Source organism: Tyto alba, unplaced genomic scaffold, assembly GCF_018691265.1.
Source record: "Tyto alba isolate M040663 unplaced genomic scaffold, T.alba_DEE_v4.0 Super-Scaffold_1, whole genome shotgun sequence".
NCBI classification, from domain to species: Eukaryota; Metazoa; Chordata; class Aves; order Strigiformes; family Tytonidae; genus Tyto; species Tyto alba.
The window spans coordinates 27,961,660-27,982,405 of NW_024881261.1; the positions used below are offsets into that span (position 1 = coordinate 27,961,660).

General features: G+C 39.0%; 1 protein-coding gene across 1 annotated transcript in view; it reads right to left on the reverse strand.

The window, feature by feature from the left end:
- Window positions 1–211: 211 nt before the first annotated feature.
- ZCCHC24 (zinc finger CCHC-type containing 24) overlaps window positions 212–20,746 on the reverse strand; it is a 123,789-nt gene continuing 103,254 nt past the window's right edge. The window contains exons 3-4 of the mRNA XM_042807606.1: window positions 17,314–17,478; window positions 212–6,970 (exon numbers count right to left, since the gene is read on the reverse strand). Coding sequence (XP_042663540.1) covers window positions 6,857–6,970; window positions 17,314–17,478 — 279 coding nt within the window. The 3' untranslated portion in view covers window positions 212–6,856. The remainder of the gene's footprint in view (window positions 6,971–17,313; window positions 17,479–20,746) is intronic.

The following is a 20,746-nucleotide window of genomic DNA, read 5'->3' on the forward strand; positions in this document are numbered from 1 at the left end:
CCCAGGATCTGACCAGGGTCGTTGCAACTTAGGGATTTGGCTACAGTGGCGGAACTCTTCCTTGTGTGGTCTGGGTCACGGTGATGCTGGGGCAGGTTTGCACTGTGAACACCAGGCTGCGGCTGGCCAGTCCATCACTGGGAACCCAACTCAGCTGCTAGTAAAACTTCACAGGAAGGAATGTGCAAAAAAACCCATACCACTCACTTGCTGTTTTTTGCAGTACTTTAATACAGCATTAAAATGCTAGAATACTAGAAGAAAGCTGTATACTATCCAGCAAATAAGGCACATGTCGGAATGCCATTTTATGGACAATCCACAACAGAGGTTTTTACAGTCTCTTTAGCAACATAGTCACCAGATGAGCAAGCTGTCATCTTGATTGCTGAAGCAGAACTGGTACCTCTGAGGCCTTTGTCCATAGGTTTTGTTTGTTTGTTTTAGCTGTACAAGTTTATTAACAGTTACAGAAAAAGAAATTATACAAATCACCAACTGAATCTGACAAGGTCAGTGGGTACAGCTAAACAAATGTAATAACAATTAGGTTAATTTTTATAAAGCTGAAGAAACTCATAACATACAGTGTTAGTTTTAGCACTAGTACACAACGCAGTGGGTGCTGTACTAAATAACCTTTTAAAGGAAACAAGAATCCAGTATAGGGTTGGGTAGACCTCCCATTTTAGCATGGTAAAATATCAAACTAAAAACCCAATCCTTCATAATATAATCAAACTACATGAAATGTAAAGTGTAAAAATGCTTCAAATACGTGCACATGCATATTCTATATTGCTATGAGTTCTAATTAAAATAAACATAACCCCCTACAATAATCTACTTCAATCCTTTTCTCTTACATCCTTTGATTGATATTATTGCTGTAGCCAATAATGCATAGCTGAGCTCACAGTCTGCAAAGAGTTGTGAAAGTCGAGTTGTCAAACAGTGTCTCAACCAGCTCTTTCCCCATCTGGTTATGGGAAAGAACCACCATTTGAAACCCAACGCTTGTGCTTCGGAGTTTCTGAAAGCCGAGTCTCTACGGTGCTTTCAGCATCTTCCGTGTCTCTCACAAGGCCATAAAGTGACATTATACTGTTATTTGCTCCTCACTTGCTATATGTCTAGTGATAGCTTTTTCTAGCAATCCTTCCCCAAATACACATAAATAAACTGTGTAAGCAATTTCATATAAGTCTAAGCACTTGAATAATATATTGGTTACTTAATACTGATATTTTCATCCAAGGATAACAAAAACAATATGGCTTAAAGAATTGCAAGGTTTTTTTGTCAGAATTATGTACCAACTTTCATATAATATTTTATGTAGACAATATTTCCTTCTTAATGTAGTTCTGTTGCATACTTTATACAGACAAAAGCATTGTAAAAAAAAAAAAAAAAAGTAAATTACTTCCATAAATATTTTCTTGAGGATACATCCTTAGTTCTGTAAAATACTTAAGAAAACTCTTACCTCTGTTAGTATCCTAGTTGAGAGGAAGGCCCTTTTGAAAGCTTCCAAATTGTAAAAACTTTTCCCCCAAAAAAACGAACAATACTTTTTTTTTTTTAAAAGGCCCTCAAATATATACAAAAAAGTTACTGCAAAGAGTTTCCAGATAACAATTCAGTATTACAAGAAATATTTGTAACCATTCAAAAATTTTAACATCTAAAAAGGTTTCCAAAATACACACATAGTATTAAAAAAAAAATTGAAAGAAACTCTATGTCAAGTATAACTCAAGATAAATACACATCTGCAAGTAAAACTGTAAAATACTTCATACAGGGGTAAACATTTATATCAATCATCTATAGCTAGTAACTGCACACGATTGTCCCTTTGAAATTCATCCTAGAAACACAAACCATCATCCCTATATCTAAGATCTCCAACAGCCCTCTGAGCACTTCAGCAATGTAGCAAACTGAATGGACAGCAGTGGTTTTGCAGATAGGAAAGAGTTATGGGTTGAAGCCCAATCAGGAGTGGAGTGATAGCTTAAGAATGATTTTTGTATGGGAATAGTTCCATCACATTTTAAAATATGTTGGTAAAGGCAAGTGGAAAATATATGTCAATTTACTTAACTTGAAAAACACATGTTGATGATTTATTGCATACTGTTCAGTAGACAACTCTTAGGATCCATACTAGGATAAAAATAAATTCAGTGTGATTGCAGGACAAAGAGAACTAATCTATGAAGTCTGACACTTTCAAAAGCTCTTAACTTTTAATGTTTTAAGTACTTTTATTTTTGGAATAACTGCTAGAGCGTCACAGGTATGCGATCCATGTATAATCTAAATTTTACCTTATACAAAAAGGTAAAATATAGAGAATACTTCTTGGTATAAGGCTTCTCTCAGACACACATAACTTCACATTTTTAGTTTACAAACTAAGTCCCATATAATGGGGAACTTCAAAATACACCTATTTTCAGAAATAATATATACTCTTGTGTATTTATCTGAAATTAAAAAGCAACTTTGAGACAAAAAGGCCTCAAATTTTGCTTGTGTGGCATTGTTTTATGTCTGTGGTAGCAGCAGTAGAAACTGGCTAAATTGGGGACGTAGTTTAATCTACAGGGATTTTTCTTCATCACCATTAAATGAAGTATTTGTAACAACTTCATAGGAGCTGCATCAAGATAAAGCAGCTAAAAACCTACATCATGCCTTTCAAATCACTGATACTTTTCCCTAGAGCAGTGCCAATGTTAAGGACAAATTCCATGTGAAATGCTCTGACCGACTGAGGAAACAAAATGTGTTTAGTTGTTTGTTTGGTTGGTTTTTTTTTTTTTTTTTTAAGAAATAAAAGAAAGTTTAAAAATCTCTAAAGATGGGGGAAAAGAAGAAAAAAACCAAGTGTGTGCTGGATGAATTGGTAGTCAGGCAACAGCAAGCATCTGATGTTAAAAGCCCAGTTTGCCAAATAAAAGCACAGAGCCAAATTTCTTTCGGGTACTCCTCTACAGAATACTCAGTTTAGGAGGCCTGTATTTATTTAAACTCTTTTTAGTGATGCTTGCTTTGCTTCTGGTAAGACGGTCTAAAAATTCCTTCAAAGATTATGAGCTGATGTTCTAAATGCAGAGTTGGTTACAGAGAACATCAGAAAGCATTCAGAAAAATCTAAGAGGTAAATCAACTCATCCAGTTTCTTTTCAAAAATCTGATTTTTTTTTTTTTTTTTTTTTTTTAAGGTTTTTCCAATCTGGAAAGAGTTAGGTCTATAGATGAATTACCTGCTTGGGGGGGCAGGGGAAGAGAAAAAAAATCTGCATTTTGTGATCAATTTTTTTTTTTTTTCTTTTTTAAAATCAAACTTCAGTAATTTCCTTTCTGTGCCACTAACTCAAAGCCAATGGTCATAAGCTATTGTACATTACCTATGTGGATGTGTTTTGCCAGCAACCCACAAACTCTATACGGATGAGTGTGGAGCAAATGCCCAGGGCCAAATGCTACAATCCTAGGAACCAGCCTCATGCAGGGAGGGACAGGGGAAGGCTCCCCCCATGCGAGCTGGGCGCTGCTGCCTTCCCCAGGTGCCACCTCTCTAGGGCGATGAGGTTTCAGCCCTGTGTGGCGAGGACAGAAAACAAGGGGCTGCCCCACAGGGCTGGGGGGAAGTGGCCGTTCAGTCCCACGGCTGCGGGGAAGAGAGGGTTGTGGTCTCCCCCCGGGGAGCCCCGGCCGCTGTCCCTCCTCACCCCGCTTTCGGCAGGGGTGGCAAGGAAAGCAGGCTGCTCCCGTTCCTGGGGTGCCCAGGGCCTGATCGCACCCGTGCCCTGCACCGGGATGGATCTGCGGTCTCTGAGTCAGGCAGTACAACCTACGGCAATGTTGCTTCTTGCTTTGCCCATTTTGGTCTTTATCTGCTTTTACCCTGCGTGAGTGCAGGGGAAAACCAGTTCTCCTCTTTACTGCAAATATGCTAACTATTACTTAAATACTTTATATGTCTGCTGCCTAGGAAAGTATCAGTGATACAAATATTGAACTCGTAAGTATGCTCTTAAGAATTATTATACTACACCTATAGACATTAACTGTGGTAAAGTCAATCGCGTGTATTTTTAGTACAACCTAAAAATCCATAAGCTAAAGGCATTGCCATGCAGTGTTGAATCTGGAGAAACAGTTTTTAACAGGGCATTGTCATGAGAATAGCAACAATTGCATATGATAATATCTTGTAATTGGCCTTTGCTCAGAACCCGGTGGTGTGCTGTATATTGATGTAGCTATATCAAGGGATGAGCTATTTTACTGATCTAGTGGTTATCATAAAATAGAAATTATTTTGACACAACAAAAAATGGTTGATAGCAGTTTCTTTGTTTCAGGGAGCAAATAAAATAACATTGTCCCTTACCTTCATCTAAGAGGGTTTCTCTACATGTCCTTTAGCTGGATGTGAAGCATCAAGGTGATTTTTTTTTTTTTTTTTTTATGTACTATTAAGTGTTCAGGAGTTAAAAATAGATCTGGTTTAGTATGTGGCTCTTTCAAAATTACTCATGCCTGAAACAAACTATTGAGATTAATACTAGAGATCAAGCTTTGAAAATCCACCCCTAGATTTGCCTGTGTATTTTTCTTATTCTTATTTGTATGGGCAGATTAGTTTTTTGTTTAGAGAATTTGTCTCTAAGGTAATTTCAGAGTTGTGCAGAAGAATGTGTTTCCATTTGAAAATGTTAAGACTGCATATCTTCATTGAGGCAACTGAACTGTTATTAGTGTTAACTTTCAATAATATTATTTTCAACTATTTTAGTTGATGGAATTGCCAACTGGGCAAAACTAGTTTTGAAGTGATCAATGTAGTTAATGCTATTTCAGCATTACTTAGCACTTCTCATCCAGTGATGTCAAAACACTTATACTAAGTAAGCCTCACAACTCTCCTGTGAGGTAGGTATACTGAAGTATTATTATCCCCATTTTGCAGTTGGGGAAACTGAGATTCAGAACGATCTTGTGACTTGCCCAAAATCAGGGAGCTAATGGAAGAGCTGTGGTCAAAAGCCAGGAGTCCCAATGTTTATCCATTGCTCAACCGGTTGGCTGGGTCACCTGGGCTACCCATAAATAATGAAGTTTGCAAGATATGTACATGACACTACAACCAGAATAAGCAGAAACAATTTTACACTGCTTATAGCAAAGCAGGGAAATGGTGGAAGTTTCACCCTAGAGCAAATTTGTAAAGAGCTTCACATTTCCTATATGAATGCTCACTGTAAGTTTTCAATTTGCTTTACAAAAACTTGACTGTACATACTGGTAACATCCTGCTATTGCTTGGCATTAAACCCCATTCTGTCTTAGCGTTATGGAATTAATCCTCAAAACAAATTTAACTCGCATCAAGTTATTTAGGATTTAAAGTATTTCCACTACATATCATTCACACAGATCAATCCCTCTAAAGGAAACTTCATAAAAATAGAAATTGTTGATTAAAAAAAAAAATCTCAAAGAAACATTATCCCTGTAATTTTTTTAGCGAATGCTGCAAGTGAATTGCTTGTGTCCTTTTTGCCAATGTACTTCTATGCAGACATCCAAACAGGGTACTGTCTCGAGGTACTCTGAGTTCATGATATTTCCCAATCCCTGATGAGATATGTCTTTGCAGCAGGATGCCCCTGCACAAAGTTTTACCTGAAATGGGACAATGAAATACAACTCCTACATTTCTCCTCAGGTATGCAGGTGCTTCAGGAAGACAAAGAGGGAAGATTATACAGAGAGTTCTCCATGCCTCAAAACACCCCTATGGCTAACAAGTTTTATATTATATAACAAATTTGTACAGTAGAAAACAGGACATAAAAATATTTCCAGAAAGTGGCTTTAAAACTATTATAAATAGTAAGTTTGGCTAATCTTTCAATGACGGGTTTTGGGGACAGTTTTAAGTATTCTTATCCCCCCTTATTCACAGTAAATTTAATGTGCTTGTGGCCTAATGAACAACCCATACACATACAGGGACCATTTCAGTGGGATTATATGACAAGAGAAGGATCTGTTAGTTGCACAAGCAAGCCAGTTTTGTCTCCTCCGAAAACCTCTTGGAATCCTTCCTGATGCTCTGGGTCCCATTATGGCATTCCCTTTCTACTGAACCCACACCCTCAAACAATTATTCACTTTTTTTTTGCCACATTCTGCAAAAATGATTTTGCCTAAACCCTGTCCAAGTGATGGTAACAAACAGAGAAAGTCCAAGAAATCAGCAGCACAAAACTCTTAGACTTTCTAAAACTGGGAAAACAATAATTTACCTTCTTTTACGCTGTGGCTTGTTTCATCTTCCTTTGTCTTGTCATATAATAGGAATAACGTTCATGTTGTGGGTGGATGCTTGCAATTAGTGGCCCCACAGTTATTTAACCTCTGCAAAAGCCATACATATAAAATATATTCTTTGTGTATATTATACCTTGCCTATTGAATAGTACTTCATTTCACCTGGCCATGATATAGGGTCTGTGTAAACAATCAGCAGAACCTGCAACCACGGTTCTGTTGTGAACGCTATCAGTAACGCTTTCTGTATGTGTGTGTACATATATATATATAAATTTACATATATATGTATGTATATAAATCATAGTCCTGTAAATCCCTGGTGCATGTGTGTGCATGCACAGGAGAAATGTTACATTCTATTAAAGGTAAGGCATATTATTAGATAGGCAATATTGGCAATTATTTTAGCTTTTATCTTGATTTGCTGTGCTGTTGATCACATGCTGCCAGAGGATCTTTAAGGATGATGGGGACAGGAAGAGGCCACTTCGAAGGTTTATTGCACACGGCGGCAGTAGTAGCCCAAAACTTTGCACTTCTCACACAGATGCTGGGGGTGTTCTTTGCTCTGATCTGAAACATCCAGGCCGTCCGGCTTTTCCAGGGGTCTCTGCAGTGAAGGGAAAGAAATCAGATTAGATCCAAGGTTTTGTCAATGTTACTTTTTATTATGCATGTGAAGCCTACTTTTATGCTTAACTGAGCTTTCTTGTAGTAATTATAAAGGTACTGTAACTCTTTCCTGAAGGGATGAAATATTTTTTTGAGCTCTTCAGCTCTGTATTGGTTCAGTGGCCTAATAACTTAATGCCATTCTTCATAAAGGTGGTGGTAACTTTGTTGTAGACAAATTACCAGAAGACTGAATTGAGGACTATATTTATAAAAAGCAGTGACACGGAAGAGTTTATTCTCTTGGTTCCAGTAACAGAGATGTCCCAAAGGCATTAACACCTCAAGCATGGGAATCCCATTACCCAGCAGGGGTTACCAATGTTAAGATTATCTGCTAAAACAAGAAAACTGTCTTAACCATGCATAGATATTACGTAGCTAAATGAGGTTTTTCCAATACTCAGTCCCATATTTCTGAGGCTGACATTTTTTAAATAGAGCGGCTGTAAAGCTATTAATAAAAAAATAAGAAACCCCAAAACAAACAAACAAAACCCAAACAAAAAACCCTATCTCACAGCACAACCCTCTACCCTGAATCTGAGTAATAAATTGACTTTGTATTTTTAATAATATTTCTGAAATCACAGAATTGGAGGTATATTTGACTAAACAAGGGAAAGGGCTTTGTTTTTAGTAGATCTTTGTTGTTTAATTTTCCATGACATGTAAAAGGTTTCACAATCATTCTGAAAATAAAATACCTATGTTATACTGCAGTACATTTAAGTGTTTGGAAAGTCTAATAGGTAGAGAGGCGATAGAGATATAAGGTAAAACATCATAAAGTACACCATTTTTTAAAACAAACAAACAAACAAAATTCCTTAGCCCATAATTTCTCTGTTTTTGTGAAATGTACATGAAAGACTACTTCATTGCCCAGTGCCTTCCCATGAAGACAACAGTTGTTCTATGGGACCATGGTAGAGACAGCACGTGGTGTGAAATCTGAAAACAAGCCATAAGCTTCTCACTGTTCTCACAGGGATACTAGACTCTTGCTTATCTCTTCAAAATATAATTCCTGGAGCAGGGGGTGGATAAATGTAAATTACAAAAATATGGCCATTAATTTTTTTCACACCTTCCCTAGGTCCTACACTTTCCTTTATCTATAAAATCTTAACGCACACCTGATCATCTAAGTTTTCATTTATAAATTCTTCAGTCCAAAGCCACCCGAGACCCTGCGGATAGGAAGAATAAAGACATTCAAAGCTTTTTTTGGCTATGTAACACTGCAAGAACAGATCATAATCCAGAAATCAGAAGAGCTTCTCAGCTCTCTGAATAGCTAAAATGAGACAAAATATATTCTATTATCCCGAACAAGGGATGTCTGCAAACTCTTGCTTGGATGTGTGGGATTATAAGTGCAACACTTGTGATATTGCACAGCTAGTAAAAACAATATATGGGAGTAATTCAGGGGTGATTGTCAATGGTTACCAATTCAGTGTTCTTCCCCATGATCTCACCTGAAGTTTCGTCTGTCCTAGTCCACATATTATATGTATTTGAGTCTAAATTCATTTACAATTTAATTGTAAATTGGATTCCCTGTATCAGGTAGGCGGTAAGGAAAGTAAGTGCACATCTCATCTCTAAATCCTTTAACCTCCCCCTGCAGCCCCACTTGTTGGAAGTCACTATGTTAGGATTTGGGATCAGAACCAGTGATCATGTTTCTAGGCTTGCAATCCCACCACTGGTGCAGGCAGTGCTTCTCCCACAATGCAGACAAGTTGAGTAAGTCTATTTGGTCAGAAAAACTGCCCTCCTGCCTTTTCTCCCACTTATTCCACCAACATTTGCCCACAAATTTTCTTCAAGAATTTGCATTACATAAATGCAGTCTAAGATGATGCTCAGGTTCAGGAGTCCCAGGAGTTAATTTATGTTCCTCAATGGAGAATCTGAGAGTTTTGAAATGCTACACTTAAAACAGGCTACTCAACTCAGCTCTGATTGCTTCTACATGCTAGCTGTACTGATTAAAGAGAAAAAATACAGCAGTTACCATGTTTATTGATATAAGCCAGATTTTTTTTTTTTTTTAATATGCAAGGCCTTGGGAATCATTTTTCCTGGAAATAGTGCAAAGGACATTGGGAATGCCTTGAAGCGCCAAGAGTTTTTGGATGGTTTTCAGAAACAATAGCTCTCCATGGTTTGCTTTCCCCCTGCGTTGATTGAGCTCAGCTTTTTGGCTTACAAAGCATTTTGATTTCAGAAATGTTATTGTTACCAGTGTGTTACGACACGGAGGCTGGGGAGAGAGGGGTTACGAACGCAGGAAAGCAGGTTGCCAAGGGCCAGCTGGAATGAGCGGAGCCGAGCAGAGCCCAGGCTACGTTTCTGGTGAGGCAGTGGAGGGCCGAGACTTCGAAACTGGTAGAGTGCTCATGTGGTTTGTGTCCCAAAACCACTTCAGTCTAACTTTTGCATAAAATGAAGTCCCATCGTATCTCCATTTGCTGTTTTCTCCTCATGGGTTTCTTGTGAGGCAAAAAAATCCCCTTCAAACACCCTGAAAAACAGCAGTTCTTGTCCTGCTGTTATTTGTCTGTTACTAATTGTGGAGGCCTTTAAAGCAAGAACCTTGCACTCTTGCAACCTTTTTTATGCCAAGCTAAAAGGGTAGGACATCAGATAGCCAAAGAGCTGTGTGTCCATCAAGGCTGGACTTCTTCAGCACAGGCTGACCTTGGACAATTTTCACCAGCTTTGGTGTGGTGGAAGGAGAAGATGCCAGCACAAGAGGGGTGCAGCAGGGTGTTAGTTTTGGGGATTGCCTGAATTATGCAGAAGATCCACATAGCTGAGGAGGCTGCAAGAGCTCTGTGCTGCTGCTGAGAGGCCAGTAGCATAAAAACCTCAGCCATGCATTTGGAGAGGGTGCGGATAAAGGGGCAGGCTATTTGGCTGAAAAAAATAATTCCTTTCTTTAGGAAGAGGTGAAATGGAGCTTGTAAAACAACAGAAAATCCTGATAGGTTTCTCTGGGAAAGGTATGCTTTTTTACATTAAATGGAGAGCTTAAATACTATCCTTCAATTTTCATTGTCTTTTTTTTTTTTTTTTAATGCAAGCATCCAGGATTTGATTTGGCAGTCCATTTTTTCAGTAAAAGCTACAAAGATGGGCACTCTTACATTCTTCATTTTTGTGTGTCTTTAATTTTCTCCTGGTAGTTGACAGGTGGAAATAATCTTGTGCAGCTCCACCAGGAAAGCATTTGGTGGTAGCGACTAAAGCTGTTGCCCCAAGGGAATGAAGCTGAAATAAATTTAAATTTATATAGCAATTCCTGTCCTGCAAATTAACTTTTGATTGTGAACTATTGCTGTCCCAGTCTGCATGTACTGAATGAACTCTGCACTCCCCACAAGTCAGTTAAAAATATCAATCCCTCCAAACAAAAAGCTACCCCTTATGACACGTTAAGTGTCGGAGAAAACGTCACTAGGACATCCTCGAGGAAAATCGCTTCCACTAAGGAGCAGAATGCAATAATGTGGCTGCTTACGTTTGTATTTAGAAGATTTTTTTTTTTTTCTGTAAAATGGAACAATCTGATTGCACCACTGATAGATAAAGGATTGCATTAAAATTCAAATGTAAGAAAACACTTAAATAATTTTCTAGTCTCATTACCTCAAGTCACAGAGGAGCAAATCAGATGATTAAATGACAGATTAAATATGTGAGTAGAAACAGATTCTACAACTATAACTGGCAGATTAATTGTTATGTTAACAGTTTTAGGGAACTACAGCTAGCTATGCTTCCCTCAAGACACACATGCTATCATGAATTTCTAAATTTTTAGACCAATAAAAAATTATGCAATGGGGAAAAAGAATGAAATGCAATGTGCATCCTTGAGCAGCAGACCCTCTACTCTTCTGTCTGCCTGAGGGAAACGGGGACATTAACAAGGCCCTCAGTTTTCTCTGTGGATCTGACAGGCAGTGGTAAGAAGGCTGCAGATCAGAGGCATGATGCAGCAAGTGGCCTCTGTCAGCAGCATGCCTCTGGGACAGGCTAGCTAGGAATGAATGATAACAGCATGAACTAAATGCTGAAAATCTTTTTAGAGTTCAGAGAAGCAGCAGTCTGGAGTGATCTGTATTCCCACTGCTGGAGTATACAAGGATGGGCATGCTGGGGAGAGTTTATTAAATCTAAAGAGTCAAAAGATCATACTTGTAAACCTGAAGCTCTTTTAAAGTGTATTGGGCTTGAGTGATCAGACCCATCCCTCCCCATGTTGAGAGAAGAGCAGTGGCTGTGGATGCACCCAGGCACAGGAATTGTGATGGGACCGCTGCACTGCCCATGGCAGTAATAGCTGGGATATAATGAAGAATGTATTTACATACCAAATTATTTCCAGTCCAACAGTAAATTCCTGACAGCTGGAAGAAAATAGTGTCCAAGAGGACAAGTCGGTCACCAGATGGCTGGTTCTGCACCAGTGCAACAGCTGTCATCACAAACAGCACTGGAGTTAGCCGCAAAGTCAGAGAAGAAGCCTTGATAAGAGGCCAGCCAGGAAGCAACCACAGGTGCAGATGTTGCTGCTATAGCAGACAGGGGAAGAAAATGAGAATTCAAGCTTGGCATCTGGGCTGTTAACAGTGCCAAGAATGTTGGTGAATGGCTGTAAGGACTGGCTCCATTGCTGAAGCAGGGTAAGAAGGAGCATAAACAACTAAAAAATCCAAATTACTTGGAAGAATAAGAGGTAGGTTTAAGTCCCATCTGAGATGTCTGTTTATGTTTAGAGTATCAAAAGTAACTACTCAGGAAGCTACTTTTGGAATAGCCATAGAGCAGCTTTGTCAGGGTGTAGTTCCTTGGTCTCCTACTCCTCAATAAAGCTTGATCTCAATGGGCCTCCAATTTTTGTCTCATGTCCTGTGAATTCCTGTAAGCATTCCCACAGGGAGGTTTACCACTTAAGGAACATGGTGGAATTGCAAAAAGGAGGAACACAGTGACACAATTTAGTCATGAAAACAGAAATGCATGCAGAACTTCCTTGGGATGAGGAGCAGTTTTGCAGCTCAGGAGTTAGAGCCACCTGATTCTCTGCTCTGTGGATGAATTGGGGAATGAATGGCAGCAGCCTTGCTGTTAGGTTCTGGTGTTATTTCCTGTAATACATGCTCCACCATCTCTCTTAAACGCAAAGATTTAGAGCTGTATTTATAAAGCACTCTGAAGTATATACACAGCTGTAAAATTGCTGAGAAGACTTTTCCTGCCCCAGAGAGATTAAAAACTCATTCTCACAGATAGGGTATGTGGAGTAAGAGCACAGGGCTGAATTGAGGCATTCCTTGTGGGGAATTGGCATGGGATAGTTTTAGAGTGAAACAAACCTTCAGGAACAAAGAGCAGGTGGCAGAGAAGTGTGGCTGCTCTCCTCTCCAGGGACCCACTGATGAAAGGTATGCATAGGAGATCAAGATTTGAGCATAGCTGCACGAGCCATTCACAGACCCAGCATGTGTGCTTGAATGGCTACCCCAGAGCCATCCAGAGTTGAGATTATCTTCAGTACTCTGATATTATTGCCTAAGCCAGTTACATGGGAGCACTCAGGCATGAACCATCCCTTGTGAGACAACATGGACAGGTCCTACAGGACTGAAAAGTTTGTAGATTGAGGAAAGAAACTGCAGAAGACAAGATGGAGATGAGGACTGGAGAAAAAGGCAAGCCTGGAAATTGAGAATAAACTCCAAATTCACTGCAATGAAGATCAAGTGATCCTGAAATAGGGATTTAATTTTTTTTCTCTCCTAAATTGGACAAAAGCATCCTAATCTCCAATATTCAGGGTGATGTAGCAAGGTTTTGTGGTCCATGTGGTTATATTTCAGCTGTTGAATAGACTCTACAGAGGTTGACCTATGTGGTGAGAAACTGGAGGAATGCAGAGATATACTCACTTGGCCACACCAGAGGATGGGAAGGTATCCTCTGAAGTGGCCAATGTGTCTTGTCTGTCACCAAACCTTCCTGTAAGTGTTCTCTACTGCCCAGGATCAGATGGGGGACAGGGGAGGTTGATCTGACCTGGTGTAAGTTTTGATGTGGTATATACTACTGTGAGTGGAGACTTTATAATATGCCCTCACTAGGGAAATGTGGCACCTGACTGGTTTTAGACATGGTGTGAGTTGTTTGCAGTTAAGTAATTTTTGTAGTTTTGGGGGCTTTTAAAACTTGACATAGGGACAGTTAATGTTGAGGAACCAACAGTTCTGTTTGTTTGCTGATAAATGGCCAGTAACTTCTTTAATAAAGTTCAGGATACTTTTTTATCTGTTAGGTCACAATGATATGTTTACCAAATGGTAGGGCAACGAGTAAGAAAAGGAGATGATGAATTTCAACACATTGCAGAGAAGAAATATTGACAAGATTATTTGGAAGTAGAATTGATTTATTTCGCTAGAGGTAAACGCTGTCTGAGCTTGCATGGAGGTCAAACTTCTGTCTGGCCAGTTCATCTGGGTTTTGTTAAATTGGGGAAAAAAAATCCATTAATGGATTACTTGTACTATGATTGCATCAAACAGTATGGTGACTTTGCAGTGAAATAATAGACACTACGGAAAAGCAACACTGATTTCTTTTTCTTCAATGGAGTTAAAATGGAATAACAGAAAGATAACTTCTAGGGAGAGGCAGCATCTTTTCTTAGATGAGTTGTTTAACTTGGAAAAACTGCCTAATAGAATATTCAGATGAGAGTGAAGATATTCTGATCCCATATAATGAAGGTGGTAGGAGCTCATAATTAGATGAGGACATCCACTAATGCATTGGGAGTGTGGGGGGAAGGGGAAAGCGATTGCTAAAAACTTCTAGAAGTGCATAAGAACTCAAACATGAATGAGGATTCCCCAATGACAGGTGCCAACAAAGTAATCAAAATCTAAAGAATAAATAGGAAATATACAGAAAATATTAAGGTTGTGTAGCTGTGCTAATTAAAAAAACAAAACCAAAACAAAAAACAACCTACTAAAACAATCTTTTATGCACAATAAGATAATTTTTTGTGCTTTAACTCTCAAACTAGAAATTAATTATTTAAATATCTTTCACTGTTTTTACAAAATACAGTCATTAGTATAAGAGTACAAGTAACTGGGTAGAGCATATTTTCCAAAATGGTGCAGAATAACACCACACCACACAGATAAATGTTTAGAGAGAGTCTGGTGTGGAGCTGGATGCTTGGACAAAAAACATGTATGGGTTAGCAAACACTGGGCTCTGTCAAGAAGCAGTGCTGACCTCATGCAGCCTGTTAGCTCTCCTTTGCTTCTGGCTCTGTGCGTGAACCGATGCTGTTTTCTTTACTGTCTGGCTATTGCTGGTATGTTTAATCAGAAGAAGCACAGGGCACCTCTGGAAGAATGAAAAAGACTAGAAGGAATGACGACAGCAACATGGAGAAATAGAAGCAGACAGAGGTGAGGCAGCAACAGTAGGATGTAAAATCTTTCAACTCGAGGTTGTAAGTTGAGGTTTTGGGAAAGAGCACTAGTGACTGGCTGCAAGTTACTTCTATCTGGAAGGCTAGCTGAAATGTGCTCTTGTCTCGAACTCAAATAGCTGCTGCAATATCTACTGGTGGGACATGAACACATGGATAGATAAGAAGAGCAAAGCTCTTCCACATCCTGTGTTGTGGTGTCCTCAGGGGATAGCATGGAAACATAGTGATGGGGGTCAGCTGTGGAAACCTGCACTGCACATGCTGTGATTATTCCCTGGAAAGCACTATGTACACGGCCCCGAGGCAAGCACATCTTACGGAAGCACTGTAGACTGCAACCCTTCCACAGTCCGTCTTTGACTTTAGTACTACTATGCAGATTAGACTACTCTAACCCTGCCATGAGGGGCAACTCTGCCCAAGGGGACTACCTGCAAAACTTCTCTACTACAAAATGTACATATTCTCAAGTCTGTAATGCCTCTTGTACGGTGTGGATGGGATACTCTTGAGCAATTTCTTGTGACCTTCTGAACAGTAACACAAATGATGGAAAGAGTTTAGAAGAACAAGGTAAATAATTATGAACTTGTGTTATAAATCAATAGTCTTGTAATTTCTCTCACCCTCAAGACTGTACTTCCATACATGTGAAAAATCACTTAATTGCTTAGCCTGGATTTTGGTGCAGTTGTCTAGACAAGCTGTCTAAACACAGACCTTGGAAGCTTTGAGATTTGTCTCATGTAAGTTAGTGAAAGAAAATTGCTCAGCTTTTCCTTCTATATATATGCTTCAACAACAACAAAAAAAAAGGTCCTTCCTTTTTCTCATTTGTAGTATAGTTTCTAGTCAGTTTTCTCAGGGAAATTAGACTACAGTTTCTAAAGATGATCTCTTGTTTTCAGGTTTGGAATCAGAGTGGCATTAGCCCAGAGAAAGGGCAATGGATCACATAATCTCAGCTGGACAACAGAAACAAAGATACTCCCTGGCTCAGGGAATTTAACAAGTTCATTCTAAAGCAGAAAAATTCCCATGATAGAAAGAAGGGATGGTCATCTCATAGTGAAGTATGCCAAGTTTAAATCAAGGCTTCTGCCACAAGCGTGGCAGTCTTCAAACACTATGTTTTAACTGTAATTCATATCGCTTCAAGGTACTAGCAATTCTAAATCAATATTTTGGCTGTGTATTGGAATGCAATGTTGCCGTGGAGACTGAGACACATCTTGCCCTTAGAATTAGATGAAAATACATGTGTACAAGAGGAGGAAATACAATTGATTTGATATTCCTGTGTGGGATAAAGCTTAATAAACTTATTTGTATCTACTCTTCCTGCTTGTTGCAATGAATTTCAATACTCTTCTGTCCTTTCATCATTATAAAGTCACAGTATCTTTCTTCAGGATTTTATTTTCCTGACACCCTCCCATCTGAAGTCTCATGAAATGGTATGAAGTGTTCCTTAGGAACCTATGGAAAGAGCTTTTTACAGGAATTTTGCAAGCACTTAAGTAACTAATGAGGCACCTAAGGCTCCTGATGGAATTTCCTCTGCACCTATTGCAAGTACATCCAAATGATCTGTCTATGGTTTGAGCAGCCTCTGAGTGGGCAGCAGGTAACTTGACTCATGCAGTGCTATTTATTACTGAGATTCAGCTAGGATGAATTACACCTGAGGCAAATCACTCCTCCCAGACTCTTTAAAATAATTCTCACCTTTTCAATCCACAACAGTTTTCTGCAATATTGTGCATTCCCCCTCAATTTTTTCCATGATGAACAGATTTATTTTTCATGGACTTTCTGCATGAAAATTCAGCTTTGACAGCCAGTCTGTAGCCTGGTTTATCATGGAAACAAGGGGTATGAGCTCACACAGTTGGTTTGACTGTCTCCCACTAAAGACTGTTGAACTGATTGACTGCTTGTGACCAATTCTGGTGTGATGCAAGGAGGAATTGACAATTTTCCCATCATGAGCTAGAAATGCAGAAAATTACCTCAAGGGATAACTGACATCTGCAGGGAGCAGGGAAGAAGGCTGTGTGTACCATATGAGCTATGGCTGACAGGATGGCAGATACAGCTCTCCTAACAGAGCTACTTCTTAGGTTTGACTCTTTCAGCTTAAAAAAAGGCTTTCTCTTGAAGTTCTCTGGGCATCACTTGGTATTATGGAAACAGAGAAACCTCTCTTTATCCAGACTGTCTTGCTTTACTGTCATTAACCAAGGATTTCTGTAGGCAGGAGTTCTCTTTGTATTGCTCTGTTCTATCACTAATCTTTATAAATAGATATAGCCACTTGACCACATCCAATCTTATTTCAACAGGTGAAAAAAGTAGTACACATGAGAACTCTGACACCAGTGGAATGAAACATTAAACTGGTGTAAAAATAAAGAGAATCAGAACAACTAGGAGGCCTATTGTTACTGCTGCACTTGTTTTACTCCATCTCCAATTATAAGACCCTACAGTCTGTTTCTATAATAAAGGCAGGTAAAAAAAATTGTTTTGGAGGTATTTTTACAGAAAGATAAGACATTCAAATCTTGCAGCTCAGATGACACCAGTCCAGATTTCCAGGGCTGAGAACAGCAGCTCATCTGGGAAACAATTTTTTGTGGTGTGTTGTAGTCCATGTGAAGTCCTGTTTATGTCTTATCCACGCTTCACTAAGTTAAGAGCATTCTTAGTTCCAAGCCTGTATGCCAGCAGGTCTGTACTTCTCCTACCTGTTTGTGAGGATAAACATTAATGTGGCACTTGATACATTCTTGTCCCATGTTAGCCCAGGAGTTTCCACTCATCCATTTTCTCTTGCATTTGGGGCACTTATATTCACCGAAGCAGCGTTTCTTGCCCTGGTATGGAGTCAGGCCTTCTCCTTTTGGACGAGCCTACAAGACAAAGGGAAGTAGCAATGAATGACCAAAAAGGGGTGTGTGGGAGTAGTAGAAAAGTAAGAGTTTGGTGGGTTTTTTTTGTTTGTTTGATTGTTTGTTTTTTATTAGTAAACTTCAGGCAAAAGATACTGGAGGCTGACATGAAGGTCATATCCCCTTAATGAAGAGTTCGTATGTTGAACATAGAGGTTAACAGTTCTGAGACTTACTTCTGCTAGAAGTATTCAAAAGTTCAAGAAGACTTGTAAAACTTGTAAATGACACTGAACGTAATATTTAGAAATATGCGTGTGTGCTTTTTGCAATGAATAGTTTTAATATCTATTTCATTATGATAAAATCATCTCTACTGAGTACTTGTTACTGGTATTATTGCATCTGAAGATGTAGCTCACTAGTGAAGGACTATATTTCTTAACTAGATCCTTGTCTATTCCCAACTAGAACCTATCATTAAGAAAACTTTTTGTAATTCAGCTTTGCACAGCCTCTAAACAATGAAACATTGGCAATTAATTAGTATGTAGATATGCATTATTACATGGGAGTGCACAAACTGGGATTGAGTAGGAAGGAAAAATGGTTTTGATTAGTGGAAATTATTAATTTCATGAACTTCATCTGATTTCTTGCTCTTGGTGAACGGTTTCACTGATTTCTACATTTTGAAGAAAATAGGAAGGGATTCTCAAATGAACTGTTGTGATGTCTAAATGTTAAATGTTCCCTAAAGAAAGCCTTTTTATTTGGGGAAGGTAGTAGAGTAGACAGTGACCTTACGCAAATACTGGTTTTATTTTTCTAAATACATCCACTAAAACTGTGAGTTGTACTTAACAAAAATATAGTAAGGTACATAATAAGCTAATACGTCAAGGTGAAGATGAAACTATTGTATACTGCTGTCCTGAAGATAGCTGTAAAAATGAAGCCATTTTCTCAGTCTCTAGCAGGTATTGAAATACTGCCTGTGTATTCACTGTATTTTGTTTATTGTTGCCTAGAGGGAGACACTTCACCTGTAGAGTGGCATAGTGGCAGAATGGTATGATTACCTATCAAAGGATTCTTTGCCATTTATTTATATCTCATGCCTCTGCAAGTTTGTTGTTTTTTTTTGTTTTTTTTTTTTGAGATTCCCAGATGAAGTTTACAAAAGTTAAATGACCCAACATGCTGGGAAAGGTTTGTTTTTGTTTCAGAAGCTTGTATGATTTCTCAGTGTGTAGGTCGAAATTGCTTTCTTTGTGACAATACGGGCTGAAAAGGCAGGTGGTTGGCACAAGACCTGAGCTTGGCAGGAGCTCTGAGACTTGAGCTCCTGTGGCTGATGGAGATGGTGTACAGTGTTACCTCTGGGGTTGCACGTGGGAGCAAAAGTGAAAGGAACACTGGATGCGTTCCCCGACTCTGCATGCTGATGGGCAGTAGAGAAGCAGGGGGACCCCAAACATATTCTGGCCTCTGTGTTTTTTGTTTTGGGTTTCTTTTCTTTTTTTTTTTTTTTTTCCCCTGTAGTGTCAGTAAACAGCATTCTCTTGTTCATGCTTATTTTTCAGCATAGCAATATTCTTGAAAAGATCAGATGCGGTAGAACCTCCATTACAATTAGACAAATGTCTATAATAATTTGTTTCATGATGCTCAATTTGACAAGCCACTGTAAACATTCTGGCTCATAGCAAAGATGAAGCTGACACTAGGACACATATTTACAGAAGTACTGAACAGAATTAAAAAAAAATAATTGGTATAATGAGAAACACTTGGAGTTCCATGACTAAATGAGTGCTGGGAAGCACCTGGAGTTTAATCATCTGATCCATGGTGTCCCTTGATAAGGATGGGAGATGTAGGGCAGGAAAGTGTTAATTTATGGAGACATCCTTATTCTGGACACTTAATTTGGCTCTGTCTCTGAGGAATTTGTAGCACAACTCAAGTCAGTGTCAGAAGTACCTCCACATTCTCTTCATTTAGAAATTTTGACGGAATTGAATAGGAACCCTGTGTACAGAGAGCAGCCATGATTGAGAGATGTTCCCCTTCCTCCTGAGGCATCACAGATTGCTTTATATGTAGTTTAAATTGGGGCTCTGTGATTGAACAGAAGATGAGTTATTTCTGATTCACAGTTTCAGCTGTATTCTACTTAAACTCTTCCTGCAGTCTGACCTGGGAATGCAGCTTCATTGCCCCTACTAAGAAGCAGTCCTTTCAGAAAATGTGTAGGTCACCGAGTGCATTATTTCCAAAAGCAATAGCACTGACTTTGGAGATAGAGTGTGTCTGAGAAGTCTTGTAAATGTTTGCAAACAATATTTAAATATAACACCCCCACTGCAATATGTTATGCCAGCCATAAAGAGCATTTAAACATCAGACTCCCACAGCAATGTGTTGCATTAGCCACAGTCACAGACGGGGGAACTCAGAGATGGCCACTTTGAGTTGCCCAGTAACTATAGGTTTCTCCAGGTCAGGTAGCTGACTTCAGATGCCAGTGCCCTGAAATGCTCTGCCCACACAAACACACAGCAGGACACTGAAGATGCTAGTCAGTGAAGTCCTCAGTGTGTACAGCTGGGCATCAGAAATGGAGGCTTTCCAAATTAGAAGCTACTTTTGAAATTTGGCTTCTCTAGCTTGCTCATTAAATCGGAAGCAGAACCAGGAAAAGAATGTAGGAGCCTTGACTCCAGTAGTAATTTCCTGTTATAATTGCTAGACTAAACTTCTGATTTATTTTAACTTTTCGGCTCTTACAGCTTTCCTCATCAGTCAGTGACTTTAGTTTGCTGGCAAAGCTACAACATTCTCTGTAGGTGTTTCGCTATTCTGCTTTATGGATGTTTATACTTTGCCCTGACAGATATTATTTTTCTTCCCATATCTTCAGTTTCCCAAACTGTGCCCCACAGGGAATTTGGATTCTCAAACAAGCAAGCTCATTTTCTCTAGTGAGAAACATCATTAGGAAGCACTGACAGCAGCAAAGGCAACTCTCCAACTCCCTCCACCCTTCAGGTCCAAACAAAACATAAATTTGACAGTATTTGGTGGAAGGTAAAACCTGAGTGAGATACACTAATGGCCTGAGAGGTCTGAGGCTGGCTGTGTTTTTAGTTTGGTTGGTTTTTTTTTGTTTTGTTTTTTTTTTTTTTTTTTTATTATTATTTTTCTTTTCTTGTTTTCTTTTCTTTTTTGTGTCCGTGGCTTCAGCAGCAGCACAGTTGAATTGCATCAACATTTCCAAGAAACA